The sequence below is a fragment of the Protomyctophum parallelum genome, assembly GCF_964188405.1.
Source record: "Protomyctophum parallelum genome assembly, chromosome: 8".
Classification (NCBI taxonomy): domain Eukaryota; kingdom Metazoa; phylum Chordata; class Actinopteri; order Myctophiformes; family Myctophidae; genus Protomyctophum; species Protomyctophum parallelum.
Genome location: NC_139703.1, coordinates 43020273 through 43044973, shown reverse-complemented (window position 1 = coordinate 43044973; position 24701 = coordinate 43020273). Strand labels below are relative to the sequence as shown.

Genomic DNA, 24701 nt, shown 5'->3' with positions numbered 1-24701 from the left:
GGCTCACACAGACACATAGAGGATACGGTACGGAAAACAAATCTTTCCTTTTCATTCTCTTGTTTTTGTTTTAATGTAAGCGATTAAATGCTGTCTTAATGCTCATAGTTAAACTACTGCGACTATCATGAGTTTGCCACATTGAGGTTAACGGGTCACAATACTAGTTTGTGCCTGTCTCATTCAGCAACAGCATCCGCTAACGTTAGCTCAGCTGGGCTAACTAGGTTAGTAAACGACCCCGGCTAAGGGAGAAGTGTGTGTTCACACCGGCTAGCAAAAAGACCATTTGTTAAGGCGTTATTGTTAAAATTCTTAACTTGGTTGTGTGACAGTCATTTATATCATCGGTCGTTTCGTTTTGACAGTAAGGGAGCAACGGCAGTTCTCAGCAATAGTTCATGTTAGCTGACATTAGCGCGACGTGCCTCGAGGTGGGGCTGTTGTGCGGTTACAGTACTATGTCTATGTCGTCGAGCTACTTTGTTAGCTATTTTTACAATCAAAGGTGGTATCATGGACCTATTTGTCAACATGCCACGGCCGAAATGCACAAAATGTAACGTTTGGTTAGAATAGTTGGCAGTTAAGTTAGCCAAGCAATCCAGGCAAGCTTGTTCAAGTCCGGACGATGTGGTTCGATTTGAACGCGAAGACTATAATTAACATTACAATTGTAACTAGTTTTGAGTTGTGGGTGTTGCAATTACTTGGGGCTAGGCAAATGTACGTATAATAGCTGCGTATTGCATTTCCTTGAGCGAACGTAACGTACTTTCACGCTAAATGAGCAGAACTTGTAATTAGATACATTGATTATTCATCCATCATTTGTTAATAATTCCTGTTAAAACAGTATTTCATGTTTTTTTTGGCTAGTTGTTTGATGTGTTTTGACACTGTAAATGTCGCATCAAATAGGCATAATACCCTAGATCCTTATCTGGGTCAGGCCTTGTGTGTATGTGCATCACTGGGTCTTGGTCTTGTATATGAAAAGAGCTCGTAAGAAAGCTTTCAGGCAAACTGCGGGACCAATCACAGAGGAATTTAAAGTGTGTAAATCCGGTAGTAAAGCAAGTCAGCACCTTGCTGACTGTAGCGCCTGTCGTTTGTGATGTGACTCAATAGTCAATACACGACGGTATACTATTCATTGTGCAGTTAGAGGAATTAGATGCATCCCATTTTATCATTAATAGCTAATTTGAGGTTAAGTGAATTCCGGGCTTGATGCACTTGTGTCAAATCCAATGCTTATTTCCAATTAGCTATGTGTTCTGTTTTTAAGTGTCAGCATCTGTCAGCTGTCATCCTAGCAAACTGAAACTCCGCAGCTTTCACTGCAAGCCCACATAGGCTGCCCTGCTTTCTGACTGTGCTGGGCTGCTGGCTGGCCTACAAACACAAATGAGTGGATTAAAGTCTGATAGTCATTACTGCAGCTGTGGCCAACCTACCAACACATTTCAGTTCACTGAAAAATCTCTGCTGCTGCAAGGACGTGTTCAGATATAATCCAGGGACGTGTTCAGATATTCCAGAGTTGTCTGTGTTCATGGATGCAAGTCTTTCTAGTTCTGGGTAGTTGGTTACACATTGTACTTTAAAGTAGGCTACAGTGTCAGTTTGCAAACCATTAGTGGCCCTGCGGGGCAGGAAGTGCCATATGCTGTTGCGTGGTGAAAATCAAGTGATGATGACACAATGAGCTGCACTTCATGCCTTTTGAGCCATTAGCCTTTCTAAATCGTGTACAAGTCAAAGGACTTACTTGAAGATAGTGTGATGTATGTAGAAATGTCAGTTTTACTTGTGTATTATGAATTAATTAACTCATTTGTATTTATTTTATTTACATATAGTTAAAATTGCCACCAGTAACTGACTAACTTGTTAATGCAAACAGTGCAATAGCTCTTTAACAAGCAAATGCAGGCGCAAAGTGTGTTAGAAAATCTTGAATTGAGGTATAGTAATTACTATTAACTAAATCTAGTAATTATTTTTGATGGGTGCTAGCCCCTCCTATATTCAGCTATTATTGTAGATTTTTGTCCTACACAAACATTAAATTCCCTTTGACAATGAATGGAGAATGTACGTCTCATGTGAACGAGTACATCGACATGTTACATCATGATGATGTACGATGATAAGAGCGCCCCTCACTTGACTAAAATGCAAAAATCTGGTCAACATCACAATTATCACTTATGGAGTTACTACATACTTAGATGCAGTTCTAATTCTGGCTAAATGGGCGGGTAGTGCTTCTAAAATACTTTTTCCCATTACCATGAAAACATATTTTAAGCCTAGGAAATACAATGTCATAATTGGGTAATAATCTTGGTTGCTTAACCATTTAGTTAAAGATGACAACACAACACAACAAACATCATGCCAATATGGAGCATCCAGTACTGTACAGCAGATTGATTTATTTTACCAGCAAGATGAGTTGTGTGCTGAGTTTACATGCAGCAAATGCATTAATTTGTTCTTTGTTTTTCATTTTTCCTTCCAGCAGCATAGTCATCATCAGCCGACATTGGCCTTAAAATGCAATATTGAATATCGAACTAATATCAAAATAATGCATTCACTTATTATATTTTAATTTGTAATTATGTTTGAATGATGTGAAGTAGCCTAAGATAAAAGTGTTTTAATCGGTATCGGCCAGAAATGTCATTGTTGTATCCCTCCTAATAAGTAATAACAATCAGTAGTGTGTTTTCATAAAGCCCTTCTGTGGTCTGGTCACTCTGGTGACTTGGTATCAACAGAGTGCTCAGACTCGCTGTGATCAGGTTTGCTAGATTAATGATATTGTTTCTTTTGTTGTGATGGGATTTGCTGCTAGCATACCAGTACATGCTGCGGGCAACATTTGAAGAGAAATTAAACTTTCAAGCATGTCAGCCATGGTCACACTGAAATGGAGAGATGTGGGTAGCTCCCATTTTCCTAATGGACTGGACAGTTAACGAGGAGGAAGCTTATTTCTGTTAATCTATTGGCCTACTTGAATTCAAACTGAATCGGAATTGATCTTTTAAGGAGGATGAATTTAATAAACAACGGTTTAACTGTGGTCCAGCACAGTCAAACCGTTGTTTATTAAATTCCCCTCTACCCCACACTCTCTATATGGTCACAGTATCTGCTTTGAAACTGCAACCACAGGCACTCTGCTGCTGTGTCCCTCTCTGCTAAACCTCGTGTACATTCACCTACCCCCCAGTGATGCAGAGATGTGCATAGGCTTAGTGCAGACTGCAGACCTATTATGACACTAGAGAGGACAGACTGAGGACTGATTTATTTTAAAGCAAGAATTTTGAGCAAGAATCGTGCAGCACTAGTTGGCTGTCCAATTCATTTTATGTTTTTGCTACAAGAGAGGACTTAAAATTAAGAGAGGTTTAAGTCAAGCACTTTGATGTTGTCTGTTTAAAGCCACAGTAGTTTGCCACATTTTGAATGTACTTGTAGTAATGGCCAGCATCTACAGACTAAAGACAATAAATATTTTAATGGAAAAAATGAGAATCGTGTGAGAAATGAGAATCGTGATCTCAATTCTTGCGGAGGAATATCGAGATTTACATTTGAGCAAGAATCATGCAGCACTAGTCTATATAGCTCATATAGACGTTGTTGGGATAGGGACATGGGAGCATTTTGCGCAGGAAGAATGGATGATTTGAGGGATTGAGGCTGGGGGTCAAGTTCTGACAAAGGCTTGTAGAAAAAAGAAAAAGAGTCAGACTCATAGGGATGTGGGGGTTGTTGCTATTGGGTCCTGCCTTAGTGAAAGTGAATTGCTGTTATAGGCATTGGGCATTACTATTAATTCAGCTCTATCAAAGTTAGCTGCAAAGCCGTGCTGAGTTCCTGTACTATGCTGTAGTCTGCAGTCAAATAGGGTTCTTTAAATATTCCAGAAAACGTGTATGCTGCCTGCATATGCTTTTCAGTGTGCAATGATTTCTACTATCGGGATCAGTATGTTTTTTATAAAAATCATAATTGTGAAAGTTAATTGTCATGGCAGCATTAATATTCATAGATTGACACCTACAGTATGATCATGTCCTAGGCTCCTAGCTAGCTAAATGGTGCTGTGCAGCACAACTAAACAGATGACGTTATGCTCCAGCTTTAAGCCGCAGTGACCCACTGTTGGGAGAGAGGGATGGGAGGTGTGCTCGCCCAATATGTAGGAAATTAGGAATGAGGGGGAGCAAAGTGTCGTCTGTCACATAAAAGAGAGCTTTGCTGAGGATCTAGCAGCCTCATTCCCTCAGATAAAGGACATTTCCATTCTTAGACGTCAGATGAGAAGCTGTTACTTAGCTGCTTGGCAGCCACAGTGCAGGTGATTTGGTCTACTTGCAGCATTACATGTCTAGAATTAAGAGTACCATATGTTCTCTGGTGTTTACGTTGGTGCAGGCTTGCCACGTAGCACATATAAGACCAGTTCATCAATAGCAAATCATGGATATTTGAGAGGTAGGGTCTGATGTTGCATGAATTTGAAATAAAGTAAAAAAAGATATTGATCAAAAACGCTATCAATATCTGATGTTTATTGCAGTATTACCAATACTTCTTTTCTCACCGGGTCTCTTGAAGACTCTTCACCATTGCCAAATGGGTCACTTCATTCAGCATTCGAGAGAGGCCTTTCGTCTTTTCCTGTGATTGCTATTTAATTTAGTCACAAAAACATCAGTGATTTACAAGGGTCCACACTCCACAGAAAGCATGTTTGGATATCATGTCCAAAGCACTACACCCCTAATAGTGCTTTACGAACTGTGGTATATCATCCATCCACAACGATCCATTAAAAGCAATGACTTTGATTCCGTTTAAGAATGGTATGAATTGGGAAATCAGAACCACAGAATGTTCAGTGTTTTGAAAATCGTTACATTTCATCGAGTAAATTCTTAACGCCAATTAATCCATTGATTAATTGTTAACATCCCTCGCTGTAGTGTGAAGGACATTCTGCTCCCCATTTTCCCCCCGGGCGATTCATCATCATCATCACCTTTTATTTATACTCTGGCAGTGCTGTAGGAACGATAATTCCGACAGTGGACAAATACACACGGGTACATCAACAAGCAGCCGTAGGGTGAACAGAGCTTGACATTTAAGCACTAACTCATTTGGGTTACATTTTTATTTAATATAATTTCAGGTTCGGCTAAAAGTCAATTACATAGTTATAAAGCGCTGTTATTAGCTTTTTATTAGGGATGCCTATGCACCAATTGATAATTGTATGTGCATATATGGGATTGGACCGATTTACTTCAAAACTGGGCGTGCGCATTGGCCTTGAGGGAGTGTGGTGATGTCCAGTTGTCCACAACCAATATGGCCTATCCATAATCCATTCCAATATATGGGCATGTACTGATAACATCAGAGATCTCCATATAATGGGAATAAAAGGGACACAGATGGGTACAATGAGTAAAATTTTTCTAATTGAATAAGACTTACCAAATACCAGGTCAAATACAAGTATTTTAGTTTATTATTTATCAGCATTGCAGCGTTTGGTGTCCATCAGTTGACGGTGCATGATGAGCACACAGCCTATGACATTATGAGATTCTGCCATTAGCCACACCGTAAAAACTGGCTTTGCCGAAATATAGGCACCTATAAGAGGCTCAGTCTGTGTCTGTGTCCGGAGCTAATCTGACAAACCTCCAGACTGATCATAGCCAAATCTCCTGTGTAGACATAGACAGAGCCAGCAGACCACAGAAGTACCTCCTATAGCTTGTAGATCAGCTTTTTGACGTATGAATATGATGATACCCTGTGATACACATTGGTGTGAGTAACATTTTGCAGTTGGTGCCGTGGATGTTAATTTTACAAGCACAAGCAGTTTGTTTATCTGCAAAAATGCCTTGGAATTATGTCTGTGTTCAATAATGTATGACTCTCGAACGCTAGTATGCATAATTACATAATAACTGTCTCAAAGAGAGGCAAAGCCATGCTGGGTGCAGTATCGGGTGAAGTGATGTGGGCCCTTAAAGTGCCACTCCCCCCAAAATAATAATTATGGCCTCACTCAGGCATGGAAGCCTCAGCATTAGTCGTACAACTCCTGCTGCTAAGATGAACATTTCAGCACTATGCTGCTTATGCTTATGCATACCTCTCTCTACATCTGCGTGATCCTACTTCAAGTCGCTTGCTCTCAGAGAGTTGTTCTGGCAGGCTGGCGACACGCAATGATGTTCAACGTAAACCTGGACATAGCTCTCCAACGCAAACCGATGATGGACCTGCACTGGTTTTGGGATGGGAGGCAGGTAAATCTTATATGTAGGCATTGTAGAGCGAATGCAAAAATATGCTTCCAGAATTCATGGACATGGGGTAAAATATCAGGGAGAAGTTGTGGAAATTGCTTGGTAAAAATCATGTAGTAATGTCTACGTCTGTTTGGCTGGAAAATGTGTTACCCAGGAGAGAATTATTTATTCTCTAATTAAATCTGTACATTATGTAAAATAAAGAGAGAGGGCCAGATAGTGTGTCAAGCAGGCCAGTTTGAAGAGAGGCATAATGGACTAACGATGCTATGAGATATAGGGTATGGCATGCTTAGTAAGTGGAAAATCGAGTGGCAAAGTGTATTTAACATCATTTAATGCAATCAGATGTTGATATGTAATACTTTCCCAAATATTTGTCTTAATTGGTAGCTAATGAGTACCAAGTGACCGTGTGTGTGTGACAGTGTTACTGTGTTGCTGACAGTGGCTCGGGAATGTATGTAATTGGGGGTGGTTTATTGTGTATCCATTAGAACAGCACATATCCAGGAATAGCACAGCATTAACCAAGTGAGTGAAGCGAAACTAATGCCTGTACACATCTGATCCAACTTGTAGTCAGACAGCATGTCAGATTTATGGACTGTATGTTCTAGGTATTGGATTTTTAACTGCTTAACAGTTTAAATGAAACGTAACCCACTATCTGTTTAGGGCTAATTAAACAAAAACATTTATATTTATATATATATTATATCTCTTATTAATACAAATCTTGTATATTGTAACTCATATAATAGTAGCAATGTTGCACACTTACTACTATACTGTTCTTCAAAATGTCCGTCAGCAGTCAGACTGGATTTAACGCATGAATTATTCTACAAGCGTTTCATTCTAATGTGGCATGCGCAATGCTTTGATGTCCAGATGCGTGTGCTAGTGACAGCTGAACCGCCTTTCTATCCAGAGCCATGAACCAGTTGGATTCATTCAATATGTATCATATAAATGTCCAATGTTGCTGGCTGCCACAAAATCTATAATGTCAAAGTAGGCAGTAAAAAAAAGCTCCTCTAAACCTGGTGTAGAGCAGGCTATATGTATTGGCTCGTTGAGGACGGTATGGGTTTATACAGGAATTGAGAGCTCATTGGTTGTTGACTCTCACAGAAATTTAAATGGGTCGATTTTGTTCCGTCCGTGATTTATACAGTCCCAGACAAAGGATAGTCACAAGGATGTCATTTTGAGGGGGTATTTGCAGTTGGGAACTTGGAAGACAGCAGACAATATTGTTTTGTCGTCGTCACTGCACTCAAGTTGTACTTGTTGGTCATGACGGCACCTGTTCAGCAAGTAGTGGATCTTGGGTAGATGATGGGGCAAAGTCGCAAGCATGCATGCCGTACGTACTACACACTCGAACATTTATTTTCTGTTTACTAAAGAACTGGCGAGATTCGATAACCCTGGCAGTGTAATTGCACAAACCATCAATGATTAATATATCATATCATACTATACCGGTAATTAACTCAATGTCTGAATGAAAGTCTGATGCGCGACAACGGCTGCGCCTCCACTTCCAACGCATGGCGAACGCATGGCCACGTTCAAATTAATTAGACGGTAAAACCGAAAAACAGGGTATTTTGGCAATAGTAAACCGGGGTTTTAAAATGTCCCAAACCGTCCAACCTTAATTGGGGCACGATGGCACAGTTGGTAGTGCTGTCGCCTCACAGCTAGAAGGTCCTGGGTTCGATTCCCGCTGCAGCAAGGGCAGAATCCATTTCTTCCGACCTAATCACGGTCCGGCCGACCTAATCACGGACCGGCCGACCTAATCACGGACCGGCCGACCTAATCACGGACCGGCCGACATATCAAACGACCGGCCGACGGTGCTTACCGGCCGGCACGTCGGCCCGGAAGAAATGGATTCTGCCCTCCCTCTGGGGACGCTGTGGGCACTGGCGGCGTGTTCTCTCCTCCGCGTCATCAGTGCCCATACCCGAGGCGAGGCGGGGGTTGGCGATAGGGCCTTTCTGTGTGGAGTTTGCATGTTCTCCCCGTGTCCCCTAGGGTAGATACCCTCACAAAAACATGCCGTAATCCTGGTCTCTAAAACTACCTCCCCCTGGCCAGCCGGGGCGCCTGATGGAGGGGAAAGGAACTGGTCGGAATAACGTGTCCCTTCCACGCGCTACGTCCGGCCGGGGAAATTCCCCTCTGTCAGGTGAAAAGAAGCAGCTTGGACTCCTCATGCATAGAAGGAGGCATGAGGTCAGTCCGCTGCCCCCCCCAGGTTGGCAGAGGAAGTGTAGCGCCCAGGATTACATTAGATAATTGGCACTGGGTGAAAAGAAAAACTGGGTTACAAAATCGTGGGATAAAAATTTAAAAAAATAATATATATATATATATAAATTAATAATTACTTTATTAGTGAATTAAAATTTCCCCATCTACTTACGTACTGTTGTTTGTAAACCTTTAGCGTGATACTGTCTCGTGTCGCGTTATTGTTCTCCTGGGCCTGCCACCGCAGTCGCCGTACCGAAGGAATACTTCAACCGGATATCACACACCGCCCAGCCTGCACACACTACCCGTCTGTCAGAACCAGACGAGGGTCCAGTAATTAGAGTTCACAACAGTAAGAACTAGTTGGAATAATAGAGCTAAGCTTTAGTGTTTTTTTTTTTTTTTTTAACAGAATATATTATGTCTACAGTGTAGAGTGTAGACACAATCACATGCAGTGATACGTTTTCTCTTGTAGTCCTATATCGTTAGTAAATTGTGCTGCATCATTGTGGCAAATGGCATGACATAATGATCCCCTTGTTTGAGATACTGCTTCTTATGTTTTCTTCTCAGATTCTGTCCATGATTCCAACTAAATGGAAAACGGGTCTTTGATTTGTAGATGCACTGTAGGCTATATTACCAGTGAGCGGTCTCTGAATGTCATCTCCTGTTCTCGCTCATCTCTTTGTTCTATCTCAAATGCAGTTATCTTGTTGACCACATGTTGTTTGATCCTTCTGCTATAGAGCACCGAAGTCTGACGTCACTTTCAGTAGAGGGCGTCAGTCCCCAGGTTCATGTATTTGTTTAGTTGCATTGTAATCCCCATTGAGGCGATTTGACATCGCCTCATATAACAACTGTGTTTGAAAAATAAACATGTCACCCCGGCCGCTTCACTCATATGGATATGAAGAATCAACTGACTGAGAGAAAACGCTAATGTTACTGCTACTGAATTAGTTACATTTTCGCTAGAAGCAGACTGTATCATATATGAGTGACTGACTGTTGCAAACGATACAGAGACACCTCCCTGACAATAACGCCGAGACAGCTTGTTTATGTTTGGACCACAACGCTTATAGTAGACGATATTAAGATCACCCCATGTTATTCTCCATAGAGAAATCACTTCCGCGAACCAGGGGAATGGTCGGGATGAGCGAGTTACGTCAGGACTTCGGTGCTCTATAGCCCCCCACTAATGAAATACAACCTGTTTTTCTCTCTTTTCCAGATCTTGAATGAGTTGTGTAAAAGCCAGCTATGCAGACCATCAAGTGTGTTGTAGTTGGGGACGGAGCAGTTGGTAAAACCTGTCTGCTCATCTCTTATACGACAAACAAGTTCCCCTCGGAATATGTACCTACGGTCAGTGGATGAAGCCAAGAGATTTGTGTGTGTGTGTGTGTGTGTGTGTGTGTGTGTGTGTGTGTGTGTGTGTGTGTGTGTGTGTGTGTGTGTGTGTGTGTGTGTGTGTGTGTGTGTGTGTGTGTGTGTGTGTGTGTGTGTGTGTGTGTGTGTGTGTGTGTGTGTGTGTGTGTGTGTGTGTGTGTGTGTGTGTGTGTGTGTGTGTGCACTGTATTTGTAACCACTTCCTCCCTCTTTCCAAACTAGGTGTTTGATAACTATGCTGTAACTGTAATGATCGGAGGCGAGCCCTACACTTTGGGCTTGTTCGATACTGCGGGTATGTGTTTTCTTGTTACATGCTACAGTTGACGTGTGGTACCCATTCAGAATGCGTACAGTTCAGATTGTGGGTGGATGAGGAAATACAGGTCCATCTCAATGAATTAGAATATTGTGTAAAAGTTAATTTTCTTCAGTAAACTTTTGCACAATATTGTTGTTGAGATGGACCTGTATATCTGTGTCGGATACGTTGAAGCGTGTGCTCATACACAGTGTGTGTGTGTGTGTGTGTGTGTGTGTGTGTGTGTGTGAGAGATATATAAACTTGTGTATTTTAAACACGTGTTCACTTGTTTGCTTTCTTCAGGTCAGGAGGACTATGACAGGTTACGACCTTTGAGTTATCCCCAGACAGATGTCTTCCTTGTCTGTTTCTCTGTCGTATCCCCCTCCTCTTTCGAAAACGTCAAAGAAAAGGCAAGTCTTTCTTCTCTCCTCTGTCTCTCACTTGGCGTTGCCGGGTTTTCTCCTTTCTCTAAACAAAATGGTAAAATAAATATTATTTTGAAGGCAGTAAAAATGTGCAATGGGAACTTGGGAAGTATGAGGCCAGAAATTCGGTTAGTTTTTTTTGTACCGTAGTGCTTTTCTCGTATCCTTACATTTGTCTGTGTTTTTGTGATGCTTAGTGGGTACCAGAGATCCACCGTATCCTTACATATCTCTGTGTTTGTGTGATGCTCAGTGGGTACCAGAGATCACCCACCGTATCCTTACATATCTCTGTGTTTGTGTGATGCTCAGTGGGTACCAGAGATCACCCACCGTATCCTTACGTTTCTCTGTGTTTGTGTGATGCTCAGTGGGTACCAGAGATCACCCACCGTATCCTTACGTTTCTCTGTGTTTGTGTGATGCTCAGTGGGTACCAGAGATCACCCACCGTATCCTTACATATCTCTGTGTTTGTGTGATGCTCAGTGGGTACCAGAGATCACCCACCGTATCCTTACGTTTCTCTGTGTTTGTGTGATGCTCAGTGGGTACCAGAGATCACCCACCACTGTCCAAAGACGCCTTTCCTGCTGGTGGGGACTCAGATCGACCTGAGGGACGACCCGTCCACTATAGAGAAGTTGGCCAAGAACAAGCAGAAGCCCATTACTCCAGAAACGGCCGAGAAACTGGCCAGGGACCTTAAGGCTGTCAAATACGTGGAGTGCTCAGCCCTCACACAGGTAAGAGCTATGCAAGCTTAGCTGAGGGCCCCTGTCTTTCCATATGCGTATACGGTTTGGCATTTTTTACTATTTTGAAAAACATTTTTAAATGGTTCAAATAGCAGATCTACCAGCACACGTCGTGTCGATGTAGATCGGCTATTTTCACTATTTTAAAATGTTCATAAAAATAGTAAAAAATGGCAAAGGTTTTAAATATAAGGGTTAAGGATTTCTTGCGCCACCAGCCTTAACCCTAAAACACTTTTGCTACCCCTTACATTATGCATAGGTGTGGTTTGGGCGTTACATTAATGAAACCAATCATCGTGCCTTTACCTGTAAGAGTAAGTTGCGCAATGCGTTATGTCCAGTGCCATCGTACACTCTCACCCTCTCTGCCCATGGAAGAGGCAGTCCGGCATTGATTGCCTTGGAATAAAATCTAATTTGATGCACAGAATTATCAAGCACGGATTGCTGGTTATAGAGAACTTGCAACATCAACTTGCATATGGTACAGTATGTTCTACAGAGGTTAAAAGGCAAGAAAGTGGTGTAAAAAGGAACATATGTCCCCTGATCCATATGCATATTGTTTCTGATCTGAATGTTGACCATGTTTGATCACTGTCCTGTCTTACATTACTTCATGAGGTCAGGGGGGTTGTTGATTCAAGTCCCATGAAGGTTACATATGATTCAGAAGAAACATGTATAGGCCATACTTGGTTCATCAACATCATTGTCATCATAACCTTTATTTAAGCTCGAAGTACAATTGAGGGGCAGGCCCTCATTTTCAATGTAGCCGAAATAGATCAGGTTAGATCAGGGCTGTGGTTTGCAGATTCGAAACAGATTCTAATGTTACGCTAGGGAAAACATTTGATTGCTGACATAGTTAAATATCTGTTGGGTTTCAAAATTGTTATTGTTGGAATGAAAAACACTCCTTTTCCTGCATGTATTGTGACAGTATGTGTGTTTGTCTTTAGACTTTTAAAACCAAAATGAAACACTGATATTTGTCTATATAGATGGTGCTCAGAAGAGAGAGACAGTACAGATACTATTAAACAAGGTTGTGGTGGTTAAGTTGCACATTATTGATTCCTGTGGGGACATTTGTCCTCTGCGCTGGACCCAAACTTTTAGTTGCAGTGACTAGGTTGCAGTTATAAGGGCATTTACCGTGGTCAAAGGAACTAGCATACTAACCTTGATGCCTTTTGGCCACAGAGAAGACGTGCACTCTCCACACACAAAGGTCTCAGTTTGGCTCAATCCCTTTCCCAGGACATTGTCACGTGAAACAACAGTGCCAACCACTGAGTTGCCACACACACCCCAAATTAAATTCGGACAGTGACAATCCGACATACATTAATATTGCTAGATAAATTCCAGTAAACATATTTTGGACTAACCCCTTGATTGTACCGTCTCAGCTGAGTCTATGAAGATATAGGAGCAGTGACAAACAGAATATTCCCCCCCCCCCCCTGGGACTCTGGGAGAGCTAGTTAATCTTGAACCTCAACCCAGCATGGCCCTGGCCATGTTCTTGTGATTGCCTTCTGACAACTGGTCATGTAACATCAGCTACTGGGAGAAGGAAGGTTTCACCAGGCTTACGGGGGGTGGGCTGTGGGGACGGGCCTTGCTGGAAGAGAACAATAGGGGGGTGCGTTGCCGTGTCCCAGGCTGTGGGGACGGGCCTTGCTGGAAGAGAACAATAGTTTCTCTGCTCCACTCCTTCCTTCCTGCTCCCCTCCCCCCTGCTGCTGATGTAATATCCTGTTTCCTGTCCGCTGCCCCTGCGGTCTGGGGAGCATCCCTCCATCCACACCTCTGCTTCACAGCCCAGCTGACAGAAGTGGTCTGCGTCTCGTCTGTGGCCGCACGCACGCCTTCTCTTTTTGTCATGTCTTTCCCACCCACATACTTTAACCACATTAACCCTGGTGTGTATTTTGGGAATGTCATTATAGGAAAACAAATGTCAAAATTTGCCTTCCAAAATAGCAGGATCTACAAGCTCAACAAGCTTGCAGATCGTCTGTTTTCACATTGCCAATAAGGCTCAAGTGGTTAATTCTATCTCTACAGTCTTCTCTTGTGTTTCAGACTCAGTTCCTCTTTGCTTGCCCATGTTCCTCTTATGTACCCATCTCTCTCTCTTTCGCTGTGCCTGTGATTGCTGTGCTTGCTGTGCTAATAGTGCTGTTGTTCTCTCCCCTCCCCTCTGTCATTGTAGCTAGGGCTGAAGAATGTATATGATGAAGCTATCCTAGCTGCCCTAGAGCCGCCCGAGACCCAGAGAAAGAGGAAATGCTGTATATTTTAAAGTCGCCCACTCCTCTTCACCACCTCTCTTCCTATCCTTGCTATTGTTCTCTGACCTCCACCACCATTTCCCCCTTGTCTCTTGCCTTTCTACTCTCCATCTCTTATCTACCCATGTCCTTCTCCCACTCTCTTTCCCTTCATAGCTGCTGCTTTTCAAGTATTTTCGCGTCTTTACAACCAAGTAACCAACATGCCAATCAGCAACCATTTCCTCTCTTCACTTCCTCTCACCCACTGCTACTTTGTATTGAGAGCTCAGCTCACTACAGCTTGTAGCTCTGTTTTCTAACCGAGCTGTAACAATACTGAATGACATAAAAATAACATTTGGCCAAATCAACACTGGTTTCGCTCCTGTGTTAGCCGTTTTGGAAAGGGGTTAGCTTGAACTTATTTTGAATGGACATCATTAACCTACAAGTAAGGCACATCGGCAGACATATCATTATTCTCCTTATAGGGTTCTGCTTTTGGCCCTCTCATATATTTGGCCTGTGGCCAAGAGTAGAGCTAAAGCTATAGAGGATGTAGTATGCTGTTTGGGATGTGGCCATTGTTGCTTCAGTTAGCCTAGATTTGCCTTTCCCATTTAATAGCATTCAATGTAGAGAGGGTTTGGAGTAGATGTGGGACTCGTTTCAGGCCTCATAGTATTGAAAGATCTGCACATTCATACAACCTGTGCCTCCATTAACGAACTAAATGGTTATGTAATTTTGTACTACTGTTTGATGTATAATTCACAGGCCAAGATGTCGGCTTATGGTTCCTGTTTAGTACAAATGTGGAACTATTCGTTCTTTAGCATGAAAGCATTTAACACTTGTTTTATATGGGCTCATAACCAGACAATGTTTTTTTTTATTTTTCTTCTTTTTTATTGGAAGTTGTTTGCTTCCTGTCGTAAAGCATACGGTTCACAATTTCTATGGCCACTCATCCTCTCTATATGACTAATGTGCAATTTACTGCCGTGCATATCCTCCGGTCTTGGAAATTCAGATGATATTTAATACATTTTAATTGTAATAAATGGGTTTGTGAAATTGATTAATAAAGGATAAGTTAACTTATCTCTTGTTCTCTCTTCTTTAGTCCAAAAAGGAGTGTAGTTTAGGACTAGTGTACTCTGAGCTGACTTCTTTAGTCCACATAGGAGTGTAGTTTAGGACTAGTGTACTCTGAGCTGACTTCTTTAGTCCACATAGGAGTGTAGTTTAGGACTAGTGTACTCTGAGCTGACTTCTTTAGTCCACATAGGAGTGTAGTTTAGGACTAGGACTAGTGTACTCTGAGCTGACTTCTTTAGTCCACATAGGAGTGTAGTTTAGGACTAGGACTAGTGTACTCTGAGCTGACTTCTTTAGTCCACAGAGGAGTGTAGTTTAGGACTAGTGTACTCTGAGCTGACTTCTTTAGTCCACATAGGAGTGTAGTTTAGGACTAGTGTACTCTGAGCTGACTTCTTTAGTCCACATAGGAGTGTAGTTTAGGACTAGTGTACTCTGAGCTGACTTCTTTAGTCCACATAGGAGTGTAGTTTAGGACTAGGACTAGTGTACTCTGAGCTGACTTCTTTAGTCCACATAGGAGTGTAGTTTAGGACTAGGACTAGTGTACTCTGAGCTGACTTCTTTAGTCCACAGAGGAGTGTAGTTTAGGACTAGTGTACTCTGAGCTGACGACTTTAGTCCACAGAGGAGTGTAGTTTAGGACTAGTGTACTCTGAGCTGACTTCTTTAGTCCACAGAGGAGTGTAGTTTAGGACTAGTGTACTCTGAGCTGACTTCTTTAGTCCACAGAGGAGTGTAGTTTAGGACTAGTGTACTCTGAGCTGACTTCTTGAGTTCACAGAGGAGTGTAGTTTAGGACTAGGACTAGTGTACTCTGAGCTGGCTTCTTTAGTCCACAGAGGAGTGTAGTTTAGGACTAGGACTAGTGTACTCTGAGCTGACTTCTTTAGTCCACAGAGGAGTGTAGTTTAGGACTAGTGTACTCTGAGCTGACTTCTTTAGTCCACAGAGGATTGTAGTTTAGGACTAGTGTACTCTGAGCTGACTTATTTAGTCCACATAGGAGTGTAGTTTAGGACTAGTGTACTCTGAGCTGACTTCTTTAGTCCACAGAGGAGTGTAGTTTAGGACTAGTGTACTCTGAGCTGACTTCTTTAGTCCACAGAGGAGTGTAGTTTAGGACTAGTGTACTCTGAGCTGACTTCTTTAGTCCACAGAGGAGTGTAGTTTAGGACTAGTGTACCCTGAGCTGACTTCTTTAGTCCACAGAGGAGTGTAGTTTAGGACTAGTGTACTCTGAGCTGACTTCTTTAGTCCACAGAGGAGTGTAGTTTAGGACTAGGACTAGTGTACTCTGAGCTGACTTCTTTAGTCCACAGAGGAGTGTAGTTTAGGACTAGTGTACTCTGAGCTGACTTCTTTAGTCCACAGAGGAGTGTAGTTTAGGACTAGTGTACTCTGAGCTGACTTCTTGAGTTCACAGAGGAGTGTAGTTTAGAACTAGGACTAGTGTACTCTGAGCTGGCTTCTTTAGTCCACAGAGGAGTGTAGTTTAGGACTAGTGTACTCTGAGCTGACTTCTTTAGTCCACAGAGGATTGTAGTTTAGGACTAGTGTACTCTGAGCTGACTTCTTTAGTCCACATAGGAGTGTAGTTTAGGACTAGTGTACTCTGAGCTGACTTCTTTAGTCCACAGAGGAGTGTAGTTTAGGACTAGTGTACTCTGAGCTGACTTCTTTAGTCCACAGAGGAGTGTAGTTTAGGACTAGTGTACTCTGAGCTGACTTCTTTAGTCCACAGAGGAGTGTAGTTTAGGACTAGTGTACCCTGAGCTGACTTCTTTAGTTCACAGAGGAGTGTAGTTTAGGACTAGTGTACTCTGAGCTGACTTCTTTAGTCCACAGAGGAGTGTAGTTTAGGACTAGTGTACTCTGAGCTGACTTCTTTAGTCCACAGAGGAGTGTAGTTTAGGACTAGTGTACTCTGAGCTGACTTCTTTAGTCCACAGAGGAGTGTAGTTTAGGACTATGCCTAGTGTACTCTGAGCTGACTTCTTTAGTCCACAGAGGAGTGTAGTTTAGGACTAGTGTACTCTGAGCTGACTTCTTTAGTCCACAGAGGAGTGTAGTTTAGGACTATGACTAGTGTACTCTGAGCTGACTTCTTTAGTCCACAGAGGAGTGTAGTTTAGGACTATGTCTAGTGTACTCTGAGCTGACTTCTTTAGTCCACAGAGGAGTGTAGTTTAGGACTAGTGTACTCTGAGCTGACTTCTTTAGTCCACAGAGGGTAGTTTAGGACTAGTGTACTCTGAGCTGACTTCTTTAGTCCACAGAGGAGTGTAGTTTAGGACTAGTGTACTCTGAGCTGACTTCTTTAGTCCACAGAGGAGTGTAGTTTAGGACTAGTGTACTCTGAGCTGACTTCTTTAGTCCACAGAGGAGTGTAGTTTAGGACTAGTGTACTCTGAGCTGACTTCTTTAGTCCACAGAGGGTAGTTTAGGACTAGGACTAGTGTACTCTGAGCTGACTAGAGCCCCTGTGGGTGTTCCTTGCATACAGCAGCACATTTAGACATCACATGATCAGGCTAAGGGCCGATTCATACTCCTATGAATTTGTGTGTGGATAATATTTTTGGATCGTTGTTCTCTTTATCTCCACTTTCTTGTTTGAATTGCCAATGAATTTGAAGTGTCACAACCAATGTGCACCTCACATTCAACACAGTAACATGTGCTGTGTTGGTGTCTTTATCCTAAAGCCTGAGTTATACTGTACTAATTCCATCCTTATACCAACTTTTCAAGCTATTTTAGTCATTTTACTGGTACAGACACATTTCCCATGTTGAGATACAATCACGAGAGTTTTGCTTGATCTGTTGCATGTTCCTGTCTTTGCCGTTTGGTGTGAGGTGGTAATAGCTGCTTGTGTCAACTCGTACACTGACACTAACAGCTGTTGGCTATTTTCGGTGTGCGGCAAGTTGCCAACCCACACAAATCCTTCGAACACGGACAAAATTATGCACACGTTAGTTTCCGTGAGGTTATTCATTTCTGTACTCGTCTATGAACCGATTAGTTTGTCTGATGTTATGGCACACACAATCCATGGTTCATTAGGTGTTTGTTTGGACCTGATGTTACTTTGATTTGCACAGTGACCTTCCTCCCATGTCTGTCTCCCATTGAGCCCTTTATTTGACCTGTGTGAGAGTGTGTTGTCTCATCATTCAGCCTGTGTGTGCATTTGTGTCCACAGAAAGGCCTAAAGAATGTGTTTGATGAGGCGATATTGGCTGCGTTGGAGCCCCCAGAGCCCAAGAAGAAACGCAAATGTGTGCTGCTATGAGTGATACCGTCCTGAAAGAATACATGACACACACACACACACACACACACACACACACACACACACACACACACACACACACACACACACACACACCTACCTTATGTACATACATGCACACACATTCTTCCCTTGCCCTCTCCATCCCTGTCCCTTGCTCTGCTAAGGCTGGTTAACAGCTATGTCCTCCAACAGCAAAGACTAAGAAAGAAGATGACCAACTAAGTTTGCGATAACCCTCTGCAATAAATTATGACCTAGATCTGAGTCTGGCCTGGTCGGACAGAAGACAAACCTAACCCTGCTAACAAGCTGGGCTCTGGGCAGGATGGCGAAATACAACATCAGGCTTTAGTAGAATTCAAGAGTTATGTCGAGTTGAATCTTGTCAGTGTTGTGGCCTATCCACTTCTTGGTGTCCAACCACTTAGCTGTCATTGGCCAATGAAAAGCTTTTGATGGAATTAAGCCCTGCCCCTTCTCCAGCTGCCTGATTGAGTGTTGCTTTCTCTGCGCCCCGTGACGAGCGCACTCATCACCTGGTCCCGACGATCCTTCTCAGCAGCACTCGACAAGTAGTGCTTCTTTGTTTTTGTTTGCCAACACCCGCCCCTCCCCTTCCCTCAACAAACACAATTGAAGTCTGAAAAAACTTTCTTCCATATTCCAGGTGGACTGACTCAGCTAAGCTTTGGCCACCCAGAGAACTGTGCACATCTGAAAGGATTGGATAATTATGTGAAGTTACCATAGTTGATGTCCTACATGCTCTATTAGGACCTACCATTCTGCTCTGTACCATCTAATCCAGTCATATGTGCAAGGCGTTCAGGGTGCTCACTAGCGGTCTATTTGGAATGCAGTGTTCGCTGAAGAGCTACAGGCAAACCGATAGCAAAGGGTCTGTGAGCGGACCGCAGGAATTGGCCTTTTTTTGAAGCAGGGAACTTTTCAAACAGTGTTAGCAGAACAAGCGGTGTGTTGTTAATACGTTGCCAGGGACCAAGGGGGTGTAGGCAGGATATCGTTGAACCATTGTTGTAACCACACAGTGAGAACGGGCACAACAGAGACACCCTCGTGGTACACCAAGAGCCACATTCGAAGCATGACCTTTCCACACTTGACATGCAACTAATGCTTAACGTCTACTGAATTGCGTGCCATTGTTGTGCTCCGAGATGACCAGATCTTCAGGCTCACAATGTGTTGCAATGCGACACATTGTGATCTTGTAGATCTGATCTTACTCGGGCTTTGCGTGTTTTATCACACAACGCCAGCTGTGTCCAGGCAGGGCGTAGATTCTGTGTGACCGGATGGGCTGTCTCTCTCTCTCCCGTCCTAACGGTGTGCCACTGCATGTAGCCGAGCCTTGGTCTCTGTTTTGATGATAGGTTTAACAGATATAATAATAATAATGTAAGCTGGCACACAATGTTGATGTAGGCTCCAGATGTTTTTACCAAAACTTTTTTTTTTTGTTCTGTTCCGTTTGTTTTTAATTTTTTATTTTTTAAAAATGAGGTTTATTTTTAACTCCTTTTTACATTTAGTGGGTCGGAACTCACCTGAACTCTTATCTGCCAGTTAACATAAAGCAAACCTCTGTTTGGTTTAGTATAAGTAACGGAAACCTCCAATGGCAGAGAGACTGTTTGATAAAGATTATCTGTGATTGGTTATTTTGTTTTTCCTTTACTGGTGGCTTAGAGTTGGGTTGAAGTCCAGCCCAAGTCAGTATAATTATTATAACCTGTTATTTGTTTTTGTTTTTGGTGAAAAACCAAATGCTTTGTCTGAAGTCTTTGTTCTTTGTATATGCATACTTTTCAAAAATATTAAACTTATACCTTAATTGCCTTTACTACTTTTGCCTTGCCTTCTTTATGGTGTGATTCAATAATTTAGAGGCACCAGGTTTGAGAGAAAATCACATAACTCTGGAAAGTTGCTTGTGTTTCTTGTCCTTTCTGTCCAAACCGTTACATTGCACAGGTAATTATACTGGTCTTTTAAACGCTTAGTTACCTGTATATCATCTTTTCATTTACACAAACGTGTAGGGCAGTGGTTCCCAAAGTGGGGTCCTTGAGGGAGTTCCAGGGGGTCCCCGACAAAATTATAGTTTGTTCGGGTCCATTTGGTTGCATTTGTACACTCAGTTAAATTAATTTAGATTTTTCAATATAAATTGGTATATATAATATAATATATAATGCATTTCAAACTGCGGGTCCTTGAAATTAAACGGGTTGAGAATCACTGCTAGAGCCGTAAAAATCTTCTCTTATGGGGGCCCCTGGCATATCTTTTCAAATGGGGGTCCGCAGGCTAATTAGTGTCAATTTGGGGGTCCTTGACGTGAAAACGTTTGGGAACCACTGTTTTAAACGCTTAGTTTCCATTTTTACATTTACACAAACATGTAGGGACATGAATTGCCAGCAGGGAGCACTGTCTGCCCAGACATGACTCCTGGTGTTTATACTGCCCCCCTGTGGTCTACACAGGCTGAGAAACGGGCCCTAAAGTACACCAGTACTAAAACCATGGTATCTAGTTTAATGTCTTTCAGTGTCTTCGTAAAATTATTTCAGATCAATGGAAAATCTATACGATGAGCTGTGTTTTGATATAATTTGATTGTTCCTGGATCCTGTATGAATCAAATAAGTGGAAATTGGACATTTGCACGTTTTAATTGACATTCCATGGTGTTATAAGTACAGCACCATACAGTACACGTACAGTACAGTACACGAAGGGTTGTCAGTAATGGTTGATATAGTTTCTGAAATTATTTTTTCAATAATGCAACATTGCATCATCATATATGTAGCTTACCCTGGCTGTGTGGGTTGGCATATTAAACAGATTTCTCTACATGCAGCAGCAACCTATACAGATAAGGGTACTGTTTTGTTTAAATAAATGTACTGTATATGTTGTGAATAGAATACCTGCCCTCTAGCCCTTTCTCACACACACACACACACACACTGACAGGAGACTGATATCACATTCACAGCCTGCACAGATGTTCTGGAATTCCTCAAATGGCTGTAGTGTACATGAGGGTGATCCAGCGGTTGATCTCCAGTGACCCCTATCATTTCCCCTTGGGATGGTAGAGAAACCCTCCTAAACCAAAAGTATTCTCTGCGGGCGCGCGCATGCGTGTGTGTGTGTGTGTGTGTGTGTGTGTGTGTGTGTGTGCGGGCGGGCGCGCGCATGTGTGTGTGTGTGCGGGCGTGTGCGTCTGTGTCTGTCTGTCTCTCCCTGTGAGGGAGTCACACATTCCTTGCGTTTCTGGAGTGCTGTCTGTCAGCGCCTTCTTACGCTAAAAGACATGCTGACAGCCATTAATTATCACACAGGCTGAACTAAGGGCATGGCTCCCTGTTCTCTCCCCTACACACACACACACACACACACACACACCCCACTCTACCACCTCTGTCCTGCCCCATGTCTCTCTTTCTGTGTCCACACACACACACACACACACACACACACACACACACACACACACACACACACACACACACACACACACACACACACACATAACGTTTTTAATTTGAATGACACCCAGTTTGTATGCTTCTGAGAGTACACTCAGACTTACTGAACTGTATAAGCCAAGGATCCATTTGGTTCCTGACTATCAATCATTTAGCTTCTGATCCCCTGGATCCACCTCAAGGACCCCTGGTGGTCCCCTGGATCCACCTCAAGGACCCCTGGGGGTCCCCTGGATCCACCTCAAGGACCCCTGGGGGTCCCCTGGAACCACCTCAAGGACCTATAGGGGTCCACTGGATCCACCTCAAGGACCCCTGGGGGTCCCCTGGAACCACCTCAAGGACCCCTGGGGGTCCCCTGGATCCACCTCAAGGACCCCTGGGGGTCCCCTGGATCCACCTCAAGGACCCCTGGGGGTCCCCTGGAACCACCTCAAGGACCCCTGGGGGTCCCCTGGATCCACCTCAAGGACCCCTGGGGGTCCCCTGGAACCACCTCAAGGACCTATAGGGGTCCCCTGGATCCACCTCAAGGACCCCTGGGGGTCCCCTGGATCCACCTCAAGGACCCCTGGGGTCCCCTGGAACCACCTCAAGGACCTATGGGGGTCCCCTGGAACCACCTCAAGGACCTATGGGGGTCCCCTGGATCCACCTCAAGGACCCCTGGGGGTCCCCTGGATCCACCTCAAGGACCCCTGGGGGTCCCCTGGATCCACCTCAAGGACCCCTGGGGGTCCCCTGGAACCACCTCAAGGACCTATAGGGGTCCCCTGGATCCACCTCAAGGACCCCTGGTGGTCCCCTGGAACCACCTCAAGGACCTATGGGGGTCCCCTGGATCCACCTCAAGGACCCCTGGGGGTCCCCTGGATCCACCTCAAGGACCTCTGGTGGTCCCCTGGAACCACCTCAAGGACCCCTGGTGGTCCCCTGGAACCACCTCAAGGACCTATAGGGGTCCCCTGGATCCACCTCAAGGACCCCTGGGGGTCCCCTGGATCCACCTCAAGGACCCCTGGGGGTCCCCTGGATCCACCTCAAGGACCCCTGGTGGTCCCCTGGAACCACCTCAAGGACCTATAGGGGTCCCCTGGATCCACCTCAAGGACCCCTGGGGGTCCCCTGGATCCACCTCAAGGACCTCTGGGGGTCCCCTGGATCCACCTCAAGGACCTATAGGGGTCCCCTGGATCCACCTCAAGGACCCCTGGGGGTCCCCTGGATCCACCTCAAGGACCCCTGGTGGTCCCCTGGAACCACCTCAAGGACCTATAGGGGTCCCCTGGAACCACCTCAAGGACCCCTGGGGGTCCCCTGGATCCACCTCAAGGACCCCTGGGGGTCCCCTGGATCCACCTCAAGGACCCCTGGGGGTCCCCTGGAACCACCTCAAGGACCTATGGGGGTCCCCTGGATCCACCTCAAGGACCCCTGGGGGTCCCCTGGATCCACCTCAAGGACCCCTGGGGGTCCCCTGGAACCACCTCAAGGACCTATGGGGGTCCCCTGGATCCACCTCAAGGACCCCTGGGGGTCCCCTGGATCCACCTCAAGGACCCCTGGTGGTCCCCTGGAACCACCTCAAGGACCTCTGGGGGTCCCCTGGATCCACCTCAAGGACCTATGGGGGTCCCCTGGATCCACCTCAAGGACCCCTGGGGGTCCCCTGGATCCACCTCAAGGACCCCTGGTGGTCCCCTGGAACCACCTCAAGGACCTCTGGGGGTCCCCTGGATCCACCTCAAGGACCTCTGGGGGTCCCCTGGATCTCACTTGGAGAAGCACTCTGACAATGAGTAGCTAAAGGCTGGAATTGGTTTTCAGTGTGGTTGACAGAACAGAAATGTTTCAAGGATGTCCTCATGGGACATCCAATCACCGTCAAGCCAGGCTGAATGTCTCCTCTGGGAGGACCAATCAGAGTAAGGGATGCAGGACCTTTGTCCAGCAGCCTCCACACAGCGACCTGAGTGGGCCCCAAAATATGCATGCACGCGCAAACTCTCACACACACACACACACACACACACACACACACACACCCTGACACACACAGTACTGTGTGTTCTGCACACGGTTTTATGAGCAGAGCATTTTATGGTGATCTCTACAGATCCTGACTTCTGATGAAAAGCACACTGAGGGTTTTAGCAATATATCACGACACAGCGGTAAATCAGGGCTCAAAACCATGAGGTGCATGCACATGCCTGTGCTCTTTCTGTGTGTGTGTGTGTGTGTGTGTGTGTGTGTGTGTGTGTGTGTGTGTGTGTGTGTGTGTGTGTGTGTGTTGCGTGCTATACAGCACCCAAAAGTGCACAGGTGTCTTCAGTGCAGTACATGTTTATGAGATACAGTATTGGGTTAATTTATCAGCTCAGTGATATTTTAGTGCTTATTGTTTTCCATCCATACTGTCATCATAACACACAGATACATTGGGTCTCTTGCTGGCCAGAGTGAACGTGCAGTCTGCTTAGCCACAGTGGTCCTCAGTCAACCCTGTTCCATGGTTAAAGAAGCTCGCCAGCATATGGAATGCAATGTGGCTTTCATCAAGCAAGAGTTTGGAGATGGCTCCACGTGCTGGCTGTTGTGTATTTATTGCAGTGGTTACCTACACCCATAAGTCAGATCTGCGTTAATTTTCAGAGTACCACCACTACATTGATCTTATACTGATCAGTCAATCCATCGATAGTGTGGCTCGGCTTGGATTACAAATTGAAAACTCGTTTTTCAAGGTGTCAAAGAATAAAAATTACATATATTCTTTTAGAATATGAATGTTATTATATTATCATTGAAATTATTTTCAATGATATTATTTGGGGGCCCACTTGCAATATCCTCACCGCCCTCCATGTGGGCCCCGCCCCACAGGTTGTACATCCATCTCATTTTCCCCGGCCTATACGTGCCCTGCAGCGGCTAGGATGGTGGCG

General features: G+C 44.2%; 1 protein-coding gene across 1 annotated transcript; it reads left to right on the top strand.

Annotated features, from left to right (window-relative positions):
* The first annotated feature begins 2 nt into the window (after positions 1-2).
* Positions 3-20089, top strand: cdc42 (cell division cycle 42). Its single transcript, XM_083772091.1, has 6 exons — positions 3-27; positions 9886-10019; positions 10266-10338; positions 10651-10760; positions 11324-11521; positions 18137-20089. Exons 2-6 carry the CDS (start codon positions 9915-9917, stop codon positions 18224-18226), a joined length of 576 nt encoding a protein of 191 aa, XP_083628217.1. The 5' UTR covers positions 3-27; positions 9886-9914; the 3' UTR covers positions 18227-20089.
* The last annotated feature ends 4612 nt before the right edge of the window (positions 20090-24701 follow it).